At 39.8% G+C, this 18,021-nt stretch overlaps 1 protein-coding gene across 1 annotated transcript in view; it reads right to left on the bottom strand.

The window, feature by feature from the left end:
• The window catches only part of IPO11 (importin 11), a 72,368-nt gene that overhangs the window by 23,843 nt on the left and 30,504 nt on the right, over positions 1-18,021 (bottom strand). Inside the window, exons 19-27 of the mRNA XM_081213298.1 lie at positions 17,173-17,289; positions 16,484-16,597; positions 15,024-15,139; positions 13,650-13,726; positions 9,920-9,999; positions 7,620-7,700; positions 5,306-5,401; positions 1,664-1,777; positions 5-126 (exon numbers count right to left, since the gene is read on the bottom strand). Coding sequence (XP_081069424.1) covers positions 5-126; positions 1,664-1,777; positions 5,306-5,401; positions 7,620-7,700; positions 9,920-9,999; positions 13,650-13,726; positions 15,024-15,139; positions 16,484-16,597; positions 17,173-17,289 — 917 coding nt within the window. The remainder of the gene's footprint in view (positions 1-4; positions 127-1,663; positions 1,778-5,305; positions 5,402-7,619; positions 7,701-9,919; positions 10,000-13,649; positions 13,727-15,023; positions 15,140-16,483; positions 16,598-17,172; positions 17,290-18,021) is intronic.

An 18,021-nucleotide genomic window follows, 5' to 3' on the forward strand; every position in this document is an offset into this window, starting at 1 on the left:
TTACCTATTATCCGATGGCAGAAGGGAAAGTAATGCCAAAGCTGAAAGTTTTCTCCTCTCTGGCTGAGTTATATTGTCCATGCGGTCAACCCACATTTCAATCATGTGACCAAGGAGCTGGTGAGGCTAGAAAAAACAATAGATTGCTGAAAATCTTATTTATAAGCAATACGGTAATCAAACTACTTAGCCATTTTACAACTGGCGGGTAGAAATGAAAAAGTATGATTTCTTATTCAGAAGTTCTTGTTACTATGACAAGCCTAAGTGATTAACTTGGATCTAAAGTTTTTTGCATAACATTCTAACTCTATAACTGGGATGATCATATACACACATGTATATAAATATATAATGATAACTGGTATTTGTGTGTGCATGTATACACACACACACAATTGTGTTAAATATTAGTGTTCCATTTCACAAGGATAAATTCAAACAAAACTCCATTGAATCAGCTCTATAGCAAAAGGGGATGCCACACGCACTTTGTAAAATCCTTTATTTTCGGTAGATTGATATGATTGTATATTTGTCCATTATGAAATCAATTTAAAAAACCAATTCAAATTTGTCATTTATTTGACTATAATGGGATTGCTAAGCAGCGGAAAACATTTATCTTTAAGGGTATCCCTTGCTGCATGAAACTTCATTTCCTTGGATAGAAATAGTATAAAATTAACAAGCCAGCTATTTCTCAGCATCACACAGAAAACACTTGCTTTAACAGAATTTTGTTTGCTATTAAAATTAATTTAACTTAGCTGGGAACCATATGATTTTTTATTTTTTTAAAAAAAGTCATGGTGATCTTTTAAAAAGGGAAAGTGAACACAGAGGTCTCCTTATCTGCAGCTGAATGATACTTCCAATTACCTTATTAAAGACTCCAGGTGCTATTACTGACATTTTTGTTGAATAAATAGCTACCTATATTGAGCTATAGCTGGAATCAAAATAATTGTGGGTGGTATTCTGCATAGATGTGGCTTTTCAGTGGCAGCTCCCCACATCTCTGAAACCCCCTCCCTTTGAACACTGAAAACCCTCTGGAACAGCCTCTAATGAGGCACAAGGGTCTACCATCAGAAGGAAAGAGCTTTGCTAATATAAATGGACTGGGATCGCACATCCAAGACAAGGATGAATAATCAGAAGTGGTCTGATTATTTGCTCCTTAAGCACTAAAACTGTAGACTTGGGTGTCTTGAAGCAATGTGATGTTTTGCTTTTAGCTTCAAAGTCTTAAAAAGCCCATGGGATGCACTCAGGATATTTCTTTATCCTCCTCAATCCAGAAGACTCAGAAAGCTATGGTTCATAGCTATGAACAAATGCAATACAAAATCCAGAGAGGTTATGTGGTGGAAGGAAATATGATTTGTACAACCAACTTATGTCCTGCATATAAAACTAATTCAACATTAATCCTTCCAGTAGCACCTTAAAGACCAACTAAGTTAGTTCTTGGTATGAGCTTTCGTGCATGCACACTTCTTCAGTACCTGAAGAAGTGTGCATGCACACGAAAGCTCATACCAAGAACTAACTTAGTTGGTCTTTAAGGTGCTACTGGAAGGATTTTTTTTATTTTGACTATGGCAGACCAACAGGGCTACCTATCTGTAATTCAACATTGTAAAATGTAAGGGCTTACCTCCTGGCCAGACTCACATGCCATCTGGTTCAGAAGCAATGAGAAAAAACTTTTATTTTGCAACAAGACTCTACCAATGACTCCCAAGTAAGTAGACATTACAACTGGGTACCTCTGAAATGAAAACAGTTAATCTTAGCTTTCCTATCAGGCAGAAAAATATAAACATGATAAAAGCGTACTGCAGAAAATGAATAAACATGATAAAAGCGTACTGCAGAAAAAATGAATAAGAGAACAATCAAACAAGTTAGAAATCTAACAGCACATCACCAATAAACATGCATGGCCATCAATTATAATCAAATCACTTCCTATTTGAAGCAAATACTGACCCGCCCAGTTTAGGTGTGTAAACACTAACTTGAAATACTGTCACTGATGTTCAAACAATACCCTGTGAGATAAAGTAGGCAGCCACATCCTCCCTATTTGGCAGACAATCCCAACTATTGGCTATGAAAGGCACATACAATGCTGAAAATTGGAGATGAAAAATACTACTGCACAACCAAAGCACTGAACTATCTTTGTACGGCATTCCATCCAGTTTGTCCTTTGCCACGCTGCTTTGGATTGCAGTGCCTAGGGCTCATGGGAAGAGGGTCCTTCTCCTCCTCCTCCTCCTCCATCATACCTAAGTACAGGAGACTGCCTTCCTAGTCCTGCTAGCTTTAGTCCATCACAGAAATTCACTGGTAACTACAGATTTCTGTATCTCTTTTCTAGTCATCCTCTGAGGCCCTTCTTTGTGCATGTCTGTGAGAGAGGTCCGGAGGGTGGCAACATAAGAACAGGCCTTTTCTGTGGTTGCTTCCCATTTGTGGAATGCTCTCCCCAGGGAGACTTCATTACATATATTCAGGCGCCAGGCAAAAACGCTTCTCTTTAACCAGGCCTCTGGATGATTAACCTTCTATGGCTTTTAAAATGTGTTTGTGGGAGAGAAGGTTATGGGTTTGGTTTTGGTTTTGTTCACATTAGATATTCTGTATTTTTATGTTGTGAACCGCCCTGTTGTTTTTGGATTAAGGGCAGTATACAAATTTAATGAATAAATAATAATAATAATTCTCTTCCCATAACACTATTGCTAATGGCACTGTGCACACTCTGGATTGCAATATACTACTTGACAGCAACGATAACTGAAAGTATAGGTTACATATAAACTTCCAAGGAAATGTTATTGCATTTAAAGGCCAAGCAGAATCGTTACAAAGTTTGCTTCTGACATTGTACACATCATTAGGAAAAGTTTGTTCCAAAACTTCAGATATGAGCTAGAAGTACTGAATTTCATCAGTGAATATGAGATTTATACAACAGCACCCCTGGCTGGAGGAAGATAGAATTATAAGCAAAAGAAACTTAGGCTGTTTTTGCATAATCGAAATTTTTCATCACCAGTGAGTGTACGTTATAGCTTGAATTTATATTATTCTGCCTCCTTCTCCATTTTGGAGATGAAGAAGATGGATAACAGGTTTTCACCATCTAATAAACCAGGGCTTCCCCCCTCTACTTTGAAAAAGTGCTATTAATCCAACAAGTAGCTCATTGTTGCTATTCTCAGTGGTAACACTTCTCATTGCCAAGATTGTATGGAACAGTGTAGCGAAGTGACACAAATGGCTGAAAAAACAATCACTAGATGTGTTAAATTATGTTATTTTAACGCGTCCTATTATCAACTACGGGCTATTTGAGGACGTTGCATTTGGAGTGTGAAAAATGGGCTATGAAACAGCTTAGCAGAGAAGTGATTGAAAACCCTTTAAACAAGAAAGAGTAGTTCTGCTGCATTTGAAAGACTAATCCCAACCAAAAAATGAACCAAAATTACAAGTATATGGTTTCAATTATGGGATGTGAAATTTCAAATAAGAAATCAAAATAATCTTGTGTAAAGGCATCCTTTTGGCTCAGTTTCTTTTTCTTTAAAACAATAGGAATTGCTGCAATTTCCTGTTTTTCATCACAGGAAAGGATAATGTCTATCCTTCAGAAAGTATTTCATTATAGAATTTTAGGAAAAGCCAAATGCTCTGCTAAGTCCAAGGCAACAGCAGGGTATGTGCTTCCTGGAGAAGCAGGAATACCTTCCAAACAGCATGAGAGTGTATAATTTTTAGTACAGCATGTATATTTTTTTTAAAAAGCCCACCCTCTTTCATGAAGAACTCAAATGCAGACAAAAAATTATCTCTTCAACACTTTATCTGGAGCTACATTTTAACACACAATATATGGTAAATTGTAATTTCTCTTATTATGCCAATGAATGTTAAGTGGGGTTTCTGTAAAAATTATATTAAAAATAAAACCATAATTAGTTTTAAAGTGTAGGAAATAATCCACAGTAGCGGTGCAATCCTATCCATGCCTACTTGGGACCAGTTCAAGGGAACATATGCCCAGAAAAATGATAGGACTGCAAGAAGCATTTTATTTATATATAATAATAGTACCACAACGGGTCAGTGCATTTGGCTGTTAACCAGAAGGTTGGTGGTTCAAGCTGACCCAGGGGTGGCTGTGAGCAGGATTCCTTGATTGCAGAGGGTTGGACTAGATGACCCTCGGGGTCCCTTCTATGATACTACCTGCTAATATTGTTTTGGGTTTAAGGAAGTAGCCATATCCTCAGATGCAATTTAGCAACAGTCAGAGTATCTTTGCATTGCTGTTTTCTGCTGAGCCCTGGAAGCCCCATACTGCCAGAAATAAGCAACACTACCAAGAGGGCAGTGGCAGTTTGCCTTGGCCTTAAAGGGCTAAGAGAGGGCTAACAGCAGCATGGTGAACTTTCCAGCAGGAGTGTGCACAAAAGAAAATATTCAGATAGGATCCTGTTTTGGAGTTTTGAAAAATCAGAAGAGCGGTAGTCTCGTAATCTGGGGAACCGGGTTCACTTCCCCGCTCCTCCACCTGCAGCTGCCGGGTGACCTTGGGCTAGTCACACTTCTCTGAAGTCTGTCAGCCCCACTCACCTCACAGAGTGTTTGTTGTGGGGGAGGAGGGGAAAGGAGATTGTTAGCTGCTTTGAGACACCTTAGGGTAGTGATAAAGTGGGATATCAAATCCAAACTCTAATTCATGGGTAGGCAAACTAAGGCCCAGGGGCCAGATCCGGCCCAATCGTCTTCTAAATCCGGCCCGCGGGCGGTCCGGGAATCAGTGTGTTTTTACATGAGTAGAATGTGTGCTTTTATTTAAAATGCATCTCTGGGTTATTTGTGGGGCATAGGAATTCATTCATTTTTTCCCCTTCAAAATATAGTCCGGCCCCCCACAAGGTCTGAGGGACAGTGGACCAGCCCCCTGCTGAAAAAGTTTGCTGACCCTTGGCCTAATTGGATGAAATTAGCAAAAATGGTAGCCCCTTTATGAATTTTGCTGAATTTCAGAAAGATAAGTGTGGGGCATTTTGCACCAGGCACCTTCAGACTTGAACATAGGGTAAAAAGAGGATCACCTCAGCCCCTGTTGTTTTGTTGGCAATTTGTTGGTGGATGTTTCAAGGAAACATTCCACTTACGATTACACATATACGTTTTTCTTTCTTAAAGCTATTATAGATATATGTTACTTTCAAAAAAGATAGATAGATACCATTTGCCACAAATAAGAAATTCTTACCTCCCCATTTATAATTCCCTGAAACACAGATGGCAAAAGAGGTTGAAACATTTCAGGGCCCAACAGTGGATTGACTTTGAGGACATTTTCTACCACCTGAAAGACATGATGCAGATTTTGGTTATAAAGCAGTTCAAGTAAATGATCATACAGTGGTACCTCAGGTTACATACGCTTCAGGTTACATACGCTTCAGGTTATAGACTCCGCTAACCCAGAAATAGTGCTTCAGGTTAAGAACTTTGCTTCAGGATGAGAACAGAAATCGGGCTCCGGCGGTAGCAGGAGGCCCCATTAACTAAAGTGGTACTTCAGGTTAAGAACAGTTTCAGGTTAAGTACGGACCTCCGGAACAAATTAAGTACTTAACCTGAGGTACCACTGTATATAATTCCTGGTTCAATCAACAGGAAGAAAAGGTGGAATGACTAATAGGATATATTTTCTTATCCATACCCACAGTTCTCTATGTCTGTGTTGACAAGGGGATTTGTGCTCTCTCCTTCTTCCTCCTCCTCTCACATGCACGGTTGAATTAATTACTTTTGATTTTAATGAAACCAAAGCTTGCTGCTATGTTACTAGCAGAAAGGTCTAGTTTGATTAAAACAGGAAATATTGAATTAAGTTGAGTGCGAGGAGAGAACACACACATACACAAGCACATTCACAATGCCCAAGAGCCATCGCTCTAAGTGGCCGTGGTTTACACTTAGTGATCAAAGATGATTAGGCTATTTTAAAACTTGCATGCTACTCAGAATGAGCTGTTTCAGTTTAAGCAACAGAAATGGTCTTTACCCTGAAATGAGAATGTGAGAAAACGGATGTTATCAGAGTGGTGTGAAAGACAGCAGACCATCATCTATAGAAGTCACATATTTTTATTTAGTAATATATGTGTGACTATATATTTACACATGCACACACAAAACACATATCATTTCTATACCTCATAATATTAAAAAACCCTCTAAGTGCTGTATTCATATATATTGTAGCAACATAAATATAACAAAACCATTAATATAAAGCACTAAAACCAGCAAAAAATACAAAAATATATAAAAGTATAATAGGGGTGATAATTTATGCCTTTATTCAAGTTTCATGCGAAATGATTCAAAAACTTTTGTTTTCACAGACAATAAATTTCACAAAGATCATGACTGCTGTCACTGCTTTGTGAAAAATTAATTGCTTGCCGACTTTTACTTGAGTGATTATGTAAATTCCATTATTAGTAGTCACAACAAAGATTGAATAAGTATTGCAGTAAGATATCCTAATAAAAGTATCCAATTTGCAAAGCTATAATAGCACTATTTCAACATCTCAATTAACATCCTCCAATTGTCTCCCTCTGGTTTCCTAGAAAATACACACATGCTCAACATATTACCATTTACATCCAATAACAACAACAAAAGCTTTTAGCAATAGCTGCTGTGTCCTCAACAGATTGAAGCTTGAATTGTTTCTAAGTTGCCATTAAAATATTTACAGGTTTCATAAAAAGAGAATTTTTAATATTATTCTTAATATTATAGTTAACATTACACAGGCATCCTTGTGGGGGGAAAACATATTTGTTTTGGCAAGCCTATCTGGAGACATAATCAAATGGTGTGTACCTATTCTATATACTCCACTTAGGGAGTCTTTGATTCAGCAGCTTATAAATTGTTGTAAATAATTTTAGAAGCAAGAGGGTTTTTTCCTCCCTTGCTTTTGCCTTTGGAGCTAAATTCTTTGAACACTCCCTTCCCAAATAGATGCTTTCTGTGATTTGGAAAGATGAGTACACATAGTATATGACTGTAACTGTAAGTGCCTACCTATGCCTTGGAACAGATGTGAGGGACCTCTGGCACTCCAGCTGCCGCTGAACCACAACTCCCATCATTCCTGGCCACTGGCCACGCTTGCTCAGGCTGCTGGGAGTTGTAGAGCAGAACATTTGGAGGGTCAAACGTTCCCCACCCCTCCCCTAAAACAATAAACTTCACCAAGTAAAGAGTAAATTCTTCACCAAGGATGTTCATTAATATTCAATGAAGTTACTAGAGGAAAATTTAATGTTTTTAAACTTTGTTACATCCCAACAGCAGCAAAGTTTAAACTCCAAATCTCGTAAGCAAATTCAATTGTGCAGTATAATTACTGCACTATAAGCAATTCATTCTTGTACGATTTAAAAATTCTACAAAATCAGACATGAAAATAGGACAAAACAAATGTGCGCACACTGTAATTTTGGCTGTTCTTGAACATAAACATATTTTAAGAATAAACTGGAAAATTAATCCTTTACCTTCAGAACTTGAACTTGACCATCCATGTTGATATCTTTTAAGACCTCACAAAACGATTTGCAAAGTTCCACTGCATAGACCTAAAGTGCAAATAGCACAAATCAATACACACACCAAGCACAATTCTGTAATCAATCTTATACTTCAAAAAGACTGACGTTCACATGAACAAATGACCTTGGGGCAGCTGTTATCCCTCAGCCTAACTGACCTCATGGGGTTGTTGTGAGGAGGAAAATGAGGAGGAGAACCATGTATGCCATCTTGAACTGGTTGGAGAAAAGGTAATCATAATAACTACCCGTCACCAATTGTAGGTGTTCCTTCTCCATTTGATTTGAATATAATCTCAGGCTTAGAAATTGTTCAAGAACTAAGCGCTTTGACCTACTACAGCTCAGACTCAAAGAGACCCATACCTGAACAGAGAATACTCTTGCATGATGAACACACAAGTTATAAGGGTCATTCCTTCATATTGCATTGCACACTGCTCCAGAGTGAGCAATGGGAGAAGGGGCTGCAGAAGGAAGTCCCACTACCTGCCTGGGAAATTTGTGCATCTCCAGTATGTGGTCAGCCAGGAAGATATTTTGGGGGGGGGGCAGGGCTGGTAGTAAGTACCTGAAAATCATCATCTTCTGAAAATACTTTAACATTTGAGAAACACTAGCACCTATGATCATCATTAGCCCACGCTCATAGCAAGCTGAGCTCTAAGCTTCAATTGCCACCTCTAAGTTTCCCATGTGCAGTGGGATTTTGAAACTGGAGGAGTCTGCGGTCAGAAATCCTGATGATATCATGATAAAGTACGGTACTTGAAAGGACGGCATTATATGCTTCCCCCAATTTAAAATGAAAGGATTCTGGGCAGCCTATTGTTGATCAAGTTAGCGCCATAACTATAAATATGAGGAATTATTAGCAGCAGTAATCAACAGAAGGAACAGAGGCACTCAGGAACAAAGATTCTGTTTTCAAGCAAATCATCCACTGTAATCAACAAAATAATAAAATACTTAATTGGCTGTGCAAATAGTACACAGATGCTTTTATCATACAGGTGGGTATCCTACTAAGCTGTATTCTTTTCAGCGCCTGCTTAAAACATTTCTGTTTAGGCAGGTCTATCTAGAGACGCCTAGGGACGCGGGTGGCGCTGTGGGTAAAACCTCAGTGCCTAGGACTTGCCGATCGTATGGTCAGCGGTTCGAATCCCCGCGGCGGGGTGCGCTCCCGCCGTTCGGTCCCTGCCAACCTAGCAGTTCGAAAGCACCTCCGGGTGCAAGTAGATAAATAGGGACCGCTTACCAGCGGGAAGGTAAACGGCGTTCCGTGTGCTGCGCTGGCTCGCCAGATGCAGCTTGTCATGCTGGCCACGTGACCCGGAGGTGTCTGCGGACAGCGCTGGCTCCCGGCCTATAGAGTGAGATGAGCGCACAACCCTAGAGTCTGGCAAGACTGGCCTGTACGGGCAGGGGTACCTTTACCTTTACCTTTATCTAGAGACGCATAAATGTTGATGTGTCTTAATCTTTTTAGTTACTGCTGATTTTAATTGTTTTTAACTGTTTACCTGGTTTAGTGATAATTTTAATATTTCTCAGATGTTCTGTTACATTCTGGCAGTATATAAATTTTGTGAAACAGCAGAAATTTAAAAATACTAAATCATACTCAGAGTATATGGACTTAAGTTATCCATGACTAACTCACCTATGCTCCATCTGTATGTTAATTTTATTTTTATATTTCAGTTACTGCTGCACCCACACATTTTCATCATTTGTCTGGTGTGATTTAATTCAACTATTCCAAAATATTTTTCTTTTGGTCTGACTCCAATCACTACCAATTCACTGGAAACAATTTGGCAGAGCTAAAAATAAAGCAATTGCAGTGGGCAATGTATTAAAACTGATGCTGATCTTCCAGGTGTAGAGCAGGCAAACCATGGTTTAGTGCTACTTGTATGATTTTCCATTGCTGAGCACTTCATAAATTCACTCATTCAAAAACAACAAACCATACAAAGCACACCAGCTTCAAACCATGTTTTGATATCCTGCTTTGGAAGCTTCCTGCAAACCACGGTTTGTAAGTCAGTATAGGCTTAGATATAATTCCAAACTATGGTTTGACTTTGTTATTTCTGAATATAGTCCTAGACAGTATTGAGGTGCTCACTCTGCCTAAAAGCAAAGTTGGCCAGCACAGTGAGCTACCATAAATAAAGCAAAACTGTACTTAGAGAGTTTCAGAGAATATGTAACAATGAATCCGACTTTATACATACCTGAAGAAATTCAGATGGAGATAGAAAGAGATAGCCATTGATGATCTTAAAGCAGGTTCTGAGGTTTTCCGAACTTAGTTCTACAAAAAATAAACATCACATCCTGTTAGGATCTTTGCTACAGTCTAAACCACCTTAACAAATGTTATCACACACTGTATTTATCTGTATTTTTTCTTATAATGTATTCTACCATCACCCATGCATATTTATGTTCACATGAAAAATTATAGACCTAAGGTTCTCCACTCATACTCCGAGCATCCAAGTGACAAGCTCTGAAGTCAATTAAGCAGAAACCTAAACATATATATATTGTTAAAAATGAGGTATTGGTGCCCTAGAAATAAGTGCACAAATCTCACTTACAATTTAATTGGTACCTTGGATTAATGTAACAGAAAGGCTGTTACATTACGATTACAGCCACAGTTCAGCAGGATGAATAAAAAAACTTTCTTGTTAATGTTCATGTGAAAAGTATCTCATGATAACTGCTACTTTCTCAAGTCTAGTTTGTAACTGCAATGTGCAAAGAGCATTCTCCTCCTTTCATCAGCTACCGCTGGAAAGCACACATAAAACTGTACAACTGCTCATGAGGGAGAGTTTGCTGGTGAGCAGCAGCAGCAAACTATTAATTCTAGTGAAAGAACCACATTGTGCCAGACTCAACTGCTGAACTCAGCTTCTCGCTGGTGGTTTTCCAAACTACTGATCCAAGTGACCCAATTAACTTGCTTATAGAAAGCAGGCCAAGTAGGTTTGGATAACTGAGTTAATTCACAGACCTAATTGTGAACATCTCATTTGGATCTCTGGAAAACAGAACACTTGCTGAAATCAGAGCTCTTTTCCTAGACCAACCCAACCGGATGGCACTAAAAGCTTTCTAAAAAGTTATGCTGCAGAAGGACTTTGCAATGCAGCCAAAGAGAATTCTAGAAGTAATTAAGAGGACTAGCAAATTGTTTTATGCAAGATCGGACATTTTGCCCATCTATCCCAGGACCATCTCCTCTGGTCAGCAGCAGCTCTCTAGGGTCTTTGAGCAGAGGCCTTTCCTATCACCTGCCGCCTGACCTGGAGATGCCAAGGACTGAACTTGGGATTTTATCCATGTATATTGCTCTACTACTGAACTATGCTTCCTGTCTATTTTCAGGCTGGAGGCCACATTACCTACATGGACCTATTTAAGGTTGTACTGTCAACTCAAACTGTCACTATGATAAATTATGGTGACTACATTTCCACGAGTTATTGTCATGACTGTGTGTGCCCATCTAGAGGGCCTTCTCGGTAGTGGCGCCCACCCTGTGGAACGTCCTCCCATCAGATGTCAAAGAGATAAACAACTATCTGATGTTTAGAAGACATTTGAAGGCCGGCCTGTTTAGGGAAGTTTTAAATGACTGCTGTTTTAATGCATTTTTAATCTTTGTTGGAAGCCACCCAGAGTGGCTGGGGAAACCCAGCCAGATGGGCGGGGTATAAATAATAAGAAGTTATTGTAGTTGTTGTTATTTTCCGAAGTGGGGACCTGGTGTGAAACACTGCAGTGTGGAGCAATCCTATTCCCTTTTCTATTCAGCCAGCCACGTCCTCCTCCACGACACTCCGTTCCATTCTGGCCATCTGTTTTCCCCCTTCCCAACACCAGGAAGCACTGCAGGATAACTGAGCATGCTCAATCCTTTCCTCCCTAAGGTACTTCTCTAAAACCTGGGGTTTTCTGGAGCCTGCTGGTGCCTCCCTCTTGTACGAGAATGTTGTTGCTTTAGCTACAGAAGCATCAGCACATATTATCTCTGTGCATCAGAGATAAAGGGGAACAGTGGAGGTTTAATGGGCACTTTTCAACTCTTCCCCTAGTTTAAATAAAAAAAAATGTTTCAAGCACTTGTATATGAAAAGACTGGCTTCAAAGTATGGGGGAAATGTCTGATAAAATCTCACAACTCCTGTCCTCCCTTGACCCACATTACATTGCATCACATGCTGCTGTGAAATGTGCTGCCCTGGAGGAAACGCAGCAGATGAAGCTGTAAATCAATCACCTCTAAAGGTAATTTGCACCTGCTTTTGCCCTCTTGCCCAGAGGAAGAACCCCCTAGATCAGTGGCTGTCCAAGTGCAAAAAACAGCAAGAAAAGGGAGAAATCCTCACATCAGAACAGAAGTTGGTCTAAATGCAGCCATAGTTACTCTATGAAAACAAGTGCTAACAATGTAAGAGATAATTTTTTTTTAACATGTCAACAATATTCTGGCAATTTGTTAATACAGTGGTACCTCGGGTTACATACGCTTCAGGTTACACACGCTTCAGGTTACATACGCTTCAGGTTGCACACTCCGCTAACCCAGAAATAGTGCTTCAGGTTAAGAACTTTGCTTCAAGATAAGAACAGAAATCAGGCTCCGGCAGCATGGCAGCAGGAGGAGGCCCCATTAGCTAAAGTGGTGCTTCAGGTTAAGAACAGTTTCAGGTTAAGAACGGACCTCCGGAACAAATTAAGTACTTAACCTGAGGTACCACTGTAGTGGAAATCTGAGAGCCAAATTCAAAACCGATCAAAAAATAAAATGCATCCAGGGTTGGACTAAGACAGGCATAGGCAAACTCCGGCCCTCCAGATGTTTGGGACTACAATTCCCATCATCCCTGACCACTGGTCCTGTTAGCTAGGGATAATGGGAATTGTAGTCCCAAACATCTGGAGGGCCAGAGTTTGCCTATGCCTGGACTAAGACCTTTAGAGAACTGAAAAGATTATAGTGTCCCCCATAAAGAATACTTAAGTCTGAGCTTCGGCAGACTTCTGGAAAAAAGAGTTTCCAAGCTGAGGCAAAGCCTCTAAGTATGCCCTCCAGACTGATATGCAGGGGCCTCTAGAAAAAAACCACTTTCAGTTACAGTGGTACCTCAGGTTACAGACGCTTCAGGTTACATGCTTCAGGTTACAGACTTCGGTAACCCAGAAATAGTACCTCAGATTAAGAACTTTGCTTCAGGATGAGAACAGAAATCACGCAGCAGCGGCATGGGGGCAGTGGGTGGCCCCTTTAGCTACAGTGGTACCTCAGGTTAAGAACAGTTTCAGGTTAAGAATGGACCTCCAGAACGAATTAAGTTCTTAACCCGAGGTACCACTGTATATGTGCAGAGACAGGGACAGGAAACAGCAAAGAACAAAGGCTTGCAGTGTCACAGAACAGTGTAATGGTATACATTTTCAAAAGAGCTAAGAAATACCTACTTTTATTAAAAGGTTCTCCAAAACATGAACCATAAAGGTTATACTTGGTTAACGAAAATACTACAAAATAGTGAGTGTTAAAAAAAAAATAGAATGCAGTCGACACATTGCTATAAATATAGTAGATACAAATAAGGACTCTATAATGATATGCACACTTAAACTGGGCAAATCCCAGTGGAATTTCAGCTTCTTAACTGTCTCTGGATTGCGGCTTTTATGGATGCAGAAGAATATGCATCAAATATACAGAAGGCAAATTGTGTACAAGACATGATTCAGGGTTTATTTTTTTAAATTGTTAGATCTTATCACTAGGCTCTTCCTTGGAAGAGATGTACTTGTTCATCTGCTTACATGAACAAGTACAAATAGTAAATAACATGGCACATGAAATACTGCTAGATAAGTTATGAATGTAAATGGTATCCATGCAGTTCATATTAGATTTAAATATTGATAACTCACCAAGAAGAGCAGACATGTTCTGAAAAATTCGCAGCAACTCTGGGGTAAGGCAAGGGCTATTCTCTAATGTTACTAGCCTGGGGAAGGGAGGGAAAAAAACAACTCATTTATCATTGTTTCCATTAATATGTTTCTTTAGATCTTATTTTATGGTTTGTATTCTGAAATAAGAAAGACCTGCAACAGGTATTGTAGCTTTTCTATGTCTGTATACCCTAGAACTCAATGAACATTATTATGTTTTTAAACTCCTTTATCAGTCAAACTACAAATGAAGGTCGTCGTCCTGTGATTATACTGTAGCTCCTAGAGTCAATGGTAACTATTAAAAGTGAAGCTTTCCACTCTGGTCAACTCTCAAAGTCAGCTGTTTCCAAATCTGTCACTTACACATATTATTTAAAATTAATATTTAAAAGCATGCTTGGATATCTAGACTACAAATAAATTTATTTATTTAAAACCATGTATAAAATGCTCAACAGTCAAAAGTATAATGGTCGTGTACAAAACATGGTAATAAAACAATACTAATACATTAAATTCAGCAATAAAACTGGAAAGGAACTGTTGGATCAGAATGCAGGAAAGGAGGTTAAAAGATGCTGGAGTTTTTTTCCCCTTTAAAAAAAATGTACCGTATTTTTCACTCTATAAGACGCACCAGACCACAAGACACACCAAGTTTTGGGAGGAGGAAAATGAGAAAAAAAATATTCTGAATCTCAGAAGCCAGAACAGCAAGAGGGATCGCTGTGCAGTGAAAGCAGCAATCCCTCTTGCTGTTCTGGCTTCTGGGATAGCTGTGCAGCCTGCATTCGCTCCATAAGATGCACACATATTTCCCCTTACTTTTTTAGGAGGGAAAAAGTGAGTCTTATAGAGCAAAAATACCATAGCTCCCCCAGTGACTTACTAATATAATACCCTACATCAAGAGTGGGGAATCTTTTCTAGCCTGAGGGCCACATTTCTGTCTGGGGGCGTCTGTCCATGGTGGGCCTGGCCAAAACAATTATTTTCTTATTTTCATAGGGCAGGCTACATCATTACTGTTGTTGTTGTTGTTGTTGTTGTTAGAATTTATATACCCACAGGCCTCAAGGTAGTGCACAGGATAAAATCAGAATATAAAACCAGACAAAAGCCACACACACACCTCACAAAGATTACAGTATTCCAGCTAGGCTGAAGCACTGAATGACACAGGGCAGAGCGAATCCTGAGGGCCAGATAAGGAGGCCCCTGGGCCAGAGGCTCACCACCCCTTCCCCACGCATTCTGATCCTTCAACATACCCCAGTCACATTCCTTACCCAAATTCAAGTATAAAATTGCTCTGCTTTTCTGAAGGGAGTGGCACAAAATGCTTACCACAATTCTAGTCCATCTTCTAGAAGATACACATGAGGGGGCTGGGAAACATCAGTGCTTAGCTGAATAACCGGGAGCAGGAATGGATAAAGATTCTTGCTATCTGCTCCTAAGCCCTGAAGAAATAATAATAACACATTGATCAGAACACCTGAGGACTTGCTGCTACAAACAGGAGCGATAGCAGATTATTGAAATTTTTGAAAGGCTTTCAGGAAAAGAACGATATAAGTAACTAGCCGCTATAAAAAGCCGGCAAGTGACTCTACTTTGAAGTAATTAGAACAGTCAGTTTTTTGGATAAGGCTTGGCTGAGTGGGATACGAACCTCAGAGAAACAGGATTAGATACAATACTGTATTCTCTGGTTCACAGACTAGATATGAAAAGGGGCAGCTTTCTCAGCTTGAACAACTTTCTTTTGTTGAAATGCCACTCTCCTGACTCCACACTATGGTTCTACATCAAACTTTCAAGAAGCAACAGGAGCAAAACATGTACCAGTAAACGCTCCAATGCCCTCTTCTTCCAGTTCAGAAGACTGGAGAGAAAGATTGGACAGGAGGGCTTATTGCAAGGAATATGGACTCTTAAAGAACAAAAAATTATCACAATGTGGCTGGCATGGTTTTTCCCCCCTCCGAGAACACTTCCTCATAATACTCACCAATGAAGATTAGAAAGAATTAAGCTAAAACTGGGTTTCACTTAGAAGTCACTAAGAGCTTGATTTATATGACAAGAGCTGCCAATCTACACCAAACAGCCCTAAATTTTAAACCTGCATTTGTGGACAGGCTACTGCTACTCAGGTAAAAATTCTACACACACACTTCTCCTTATGATGCGTTACACATCCCAGGGACTCATAACCGGTGCAGAAAACAGATTCCAAGGCTAAGTCCTGAGCAATGACCCACATCAAATCCCGGTAATAACCTTAATGGTTTAAGTATATTATTGACTCTATGCAAGCTCTGTCCAAACTAAACTCCAGATACATTAATTGACAGTAAAAGGACACGACCTTGTGCAAGTGTTGCCACTGTGTTTAAAGAATGGGTCTTTCAACACATTCTGTGTTGATTTTGTGCTGACTGCCAATACTAACCCAAGAAAATAATTAGTACGGAGAAGAGTAGCAGCTATTCCAGAGTATTATCTTGTATAAACTTATGGATGAAGGCAGTTGAGCTGTGAAACGTTAGGCAACTGAAAGCAGGGGCAGTGGGGGAGAGACATAGAGAGAGACAAAGCTGGCTTGCTCAAGGCCCTAAAAGCTTATAATAAATATTTTGGAAGGAGGATTAGCATTGGAGGAATGCACACTTCTTAGGGGTTCAAGGTACGCTGCAATGTTTTGATGTGGGTTCCCACTTGTTCTATCTAAAGTTTTAACAAGCTACAACACAAGCTAATGATCAGAGAGTGGAAAGAAGAAAAAACATCGGATATTTTACCTGGACAAGATGTATTAGGGTAGTAAGGATAGCACACCTCAGCATATTGTGCTCTTCACTTTGTTTCCAAAGGAGAGGTAAATACTGAACCAAGCATCCTACGTAAGGTCTTATCTGTGGTTAAAATAAAGCAGTACAATTTTAACAGTTAGCTCTTAAATTCTCATAGATTACAACCCTCTTCGTAAGATTTTGTAGGAACAGCCTCAGGGGGGAAGAAAAGGTTTCATAGGGACGAATGAATTAGAATTTTACTGTCTTTTCCCCAGTTACTGTTAGCTGCTTTGGGTCGTCGTCACCACCCCCACCCCCCAATAAGGAGTGCTACAACTGTATGGAAATCAACATCAATGCGTTCACAACCCATGTAAAGTAAGTGATAAATTACTAAAGATAACAACTTCAACTTGCTTGTTCAGGATCGGGACACACATAGAATGCCTGAGGAAAACATTCCAATGTCTGGCGGGTTTGTTACAGAACTTTGAGTGGCTGGACACTATCAAGGTTCCCCACTCCCTCAACATGTCTAAAGGGATTCGTTCAAACAGTTCAAATGCTTAAAGCGGGGTGGGGATAGTGTTGGAACTGCAAACGCAGAAATAGTCCAATATTTAATGGTTTCAAAGTCTTGTGTTCCTATGAATTTAGATGTGCAACAGTTTTTCCACTCTGAGGTGTCAACTTACTTGCATGTTGACTCTTTCAATTACACAAGACAGAACATGAAGAACTTGCATCTTTGTGTCACATTCTCTAACTTCTTGAAGAAGCTGAAAGAGCAGCGTAAACACAGATTCCAGATACTGCAAAAGAAAGACAACATGGGTCTGAGTTAGTAAGGACACTGATACAGTTCTTAATCGTTAATTCAATTCCTCTAGGGACCAGCCACAAAATATCTGGGTAGTGTCAGTTTAACATGGGAAACAGTGGCCTGTGCCACATTAAATCCCTCTTCTCTGTTCCCATAGACCAAACTCCCAGAACATCCAAAGCTACAAATCCTGACTTATCACCACTACTTACACCATATTGCCCCCAGGCCTCACCTTTCTTCTCAGTCTTTCCTTTCCTCAACATCTTACTTTCTCTCTGCCATTTCTTCCCTCACATTGTACATTCTCTGTTCATCCCACTCCATAGGCCCCTTCTTCTCAGTCTATTCAATTTGCCCAATGAATTACTCTATACTTCACTAATGGCGCAACACCAGCAGCTATGCCACACTACAAAATGGCTTCCTGTTGTAAAGCAGCAAAATGTAGGTCCAGCACTTCAGCAAAAGGCTTAAGAAGGTGAGGCAGAGACTTATAAACAGCCCAAATAACTACCTTGCTAAGAATACACTATAGTAATCCCACCATGCAATGTCAGTGTGGTCTGCAAGATGCTAATCATATACAGAACAGGAGTGTATTTTAGAGATCCTACAAATGACTTCTATTATCCAGGGATGTGTCCAATGGTGCCATTCTACTTGCACAAGAGACAACTTTGCTCCTCCTTTCCCCAGCACCCCTTCTAAATCTGCTCCA

The sequence above is a fragment of the Podarcis bocagei genome, assembly GCF_964188305.1.
Source record: "Podarcis bocagei genome assembly, chromosome: 11".
Lineage (NCBI taxonomy): Eukaryota > Metazoa > Chordata > Lepidosauria > Squamata > Lacertidae > Podarcis > Podarcis bocagei.